The 1,887-nt window shown below is 65.8% G+C and overlaps 1 protein-coding gene across 1 annotated transcript in view; it reads left to right on the top strand.

Annotated features, from left to right (window-relative positions):
- The window catches only part of LOC105310360 (unconventional myosin-Ig-like), a gene marked incomplete at its 5' end in the record, with an annotated part of 6,156 nt that overhangs the window by 1,351 nt on the left and 2,918 nt on the right, over positions 1 to 1,887 (top strand). The window contains one exon of the mRNA XM_023526704.1: positions 1,359 to 1,615. Coding sequence (XP_023382472.1) covers positions 1,359 to 1,615 — 257 coding nt within the window. The remainder of the gene's footprint in view (positions 1 to 1,358; positions 1,616 to 1,887) is intronic.

The raw sequence follows: 1,887 nt of genomic DNA, 5'->3' as shown, positions 1-1,887 counted from the left end.
TCCCCATGGCCAGGAAGCTTACAAATGGCCCAGCTGGGGTGGAGGCCACCCTCCCCGAGGGCGGCTTGGCATGCAGCTTGTGTCCACAGCACAGACCCCACCCTGCGGGCCATGTGGCCAGACGGGCAGCAGGACATCACAGAGGTGACCAAGCGCCCCCTGACAGCCGGCACCCTCTTCAAGAACTCCATGGTGGCCCTGGTGGAAAACCTGGCCTCTAAGGTACCACCCCAGCCTCGGCCCCACCCGGGCTCCACCTGGGTCCTTCCAGATCCTTCTGTCTGTGCCTGGGCGTCCAGTCGTGCCCCCACTGTCTGTGCACGTCATGCGGAGGAGCTGTGCGTCTGCCGAGCCCCTGTCCAGCAGGGAGACGGCGCCGGCTCGAGGTCACACTGGATCAGACGCCGGCCTCCGCAGCCCACTGGGGCCGGGCGCAGGAGACCCTGCTCGGAGCTTGGTTGGCCCAGCCAGGGCCCTGCCAGGAGCTGGGATCGCCTCCTGAGCTGGGGCCACAAGGATGGCAGAGCACTAGGTTCTTGTGGAGCTCGGGGCTCAAAGTCAGAGGAGGGAGCAGGGGGACACCGTGGCCGGCTTAAGAGCAGGCCATCCAGAAACGGGAGAAGGAGGGCCGAGGAGGTGGCCTCCGGCCCAGCTGGCTCCCTGCTGCTCTGGGCTGGGTCTCCTCCTGCCCTGCCAGGGTCTGGCCACCATCCCCTCGCGCCCTAGTCTCACCCTGGCCCTTCAGCCCCCCTTGTCACCACACGGGTCTCTTCCCCCGGGTGGACGGCAGCCGGGGAGGGACAGATGGCACACCCGAGCTCACCTGCTTCCCCTGCCGGGTGGCCTCATGGCTGTGACACTGGCCTTCCAAGAGTCCTCTGTCCCCTAGGAGCCCTTCTACGTGCGCTGTATCAAGCCCAACGAGGACAAGGTGGCCGCGAAGCTGGACGAGGGCCACTGTCGCCACCAGGTCGCATATCTGGGACTGCTGGAGAACGTGAGGGTCCGCAGGGCTGGCTTTGCCTCCCGCCAGCCCTACCCTCGATTCCTGCTCAGGTACAGCGGGGTCCCTTATCCCCGTGGGCTGCGTCCCCATGTGGAGTCCCAGGGGCGAGGGGCACGCAGGAGTTCCCAAAAGCAACTTCTCGGACATCCATGGAGGCACGCGGGAGCCGCGCGGTGTGATCACGGGTTAACCTGAGGCCCCTCGGTGACAGACGACAGGGCGTGGTCTAGGTGGGGCATTGTGGGCGGGACTAAGGGTTGAGTGGCATGAAGGGGTTTAGGGGGCCATGTGGGCGGAGGCTCCTCACACCTCCCCTAGGCCTGACACGCACTGCCCTGTCCTGCGGTGACAGGTACAAGATGACCTGTGAGTACACGTGGCCCAACCACCTGCTGGGCTCCGACCGCGCGGCTGTGAGCGCCCTTCTGGAGCAGCATGGGCTGCAGGGGGACGTGGCCTTCGGCCACAGCAAGCTCTTCGTCCGCTCGCCGCAGACGCTGGTCGCGCTGGAGCAGAGTCGCGCACGCCTCATCCCCATCATCGTGCTGCTGCTGCAGAAGGTGCGGCGGGCGCGTCCCGCGGGGTGGGGGCGGAGGGGGCCCCGCGCGGCGTGCGGAGCGAGCATGCGCGCACGGGGCGCACTGCCAAGCGTCTCGGGGGTCCCCGCTCGCTCACAGGAAACAAGCCACTAATGAAACTGACAAGCAAAAAGCGTGGATTTGATTCGGGTCACCTCAGTCCTTGTGGCCACCTGATTCAGGCCCAGGTGGACTCGGGTGCACAAAGTCCGGAATCGATCGACCTTCCTTCCTTCCTTCCTTCCTTCCTTCCTTCCTTCCTTCCTTCCTTCCTTCCTTCCTTCCTTCCTTCCTTCCTTCCTT

This window comes from Pteropus vampyrus, unplaced genomic scaffold (assembly GCF_000151845.1).
Source record: "Pteropus vampyrus isolate Shadow unplaced genomic scaffold, Pvam_2.0 Scaffold2583, whole genome shotgun sequence".
NCBI classification, from domain to species: domain Eukaryota; kingdom Metazoa; phylum Chordata; class Mammalia; order Chiroptera; family Pteropodidae; genus Pteropus; species Pteropus vampyrus.
This window is presented reverse-complemented; position numbering and strand designations above follow the sequence as displayed.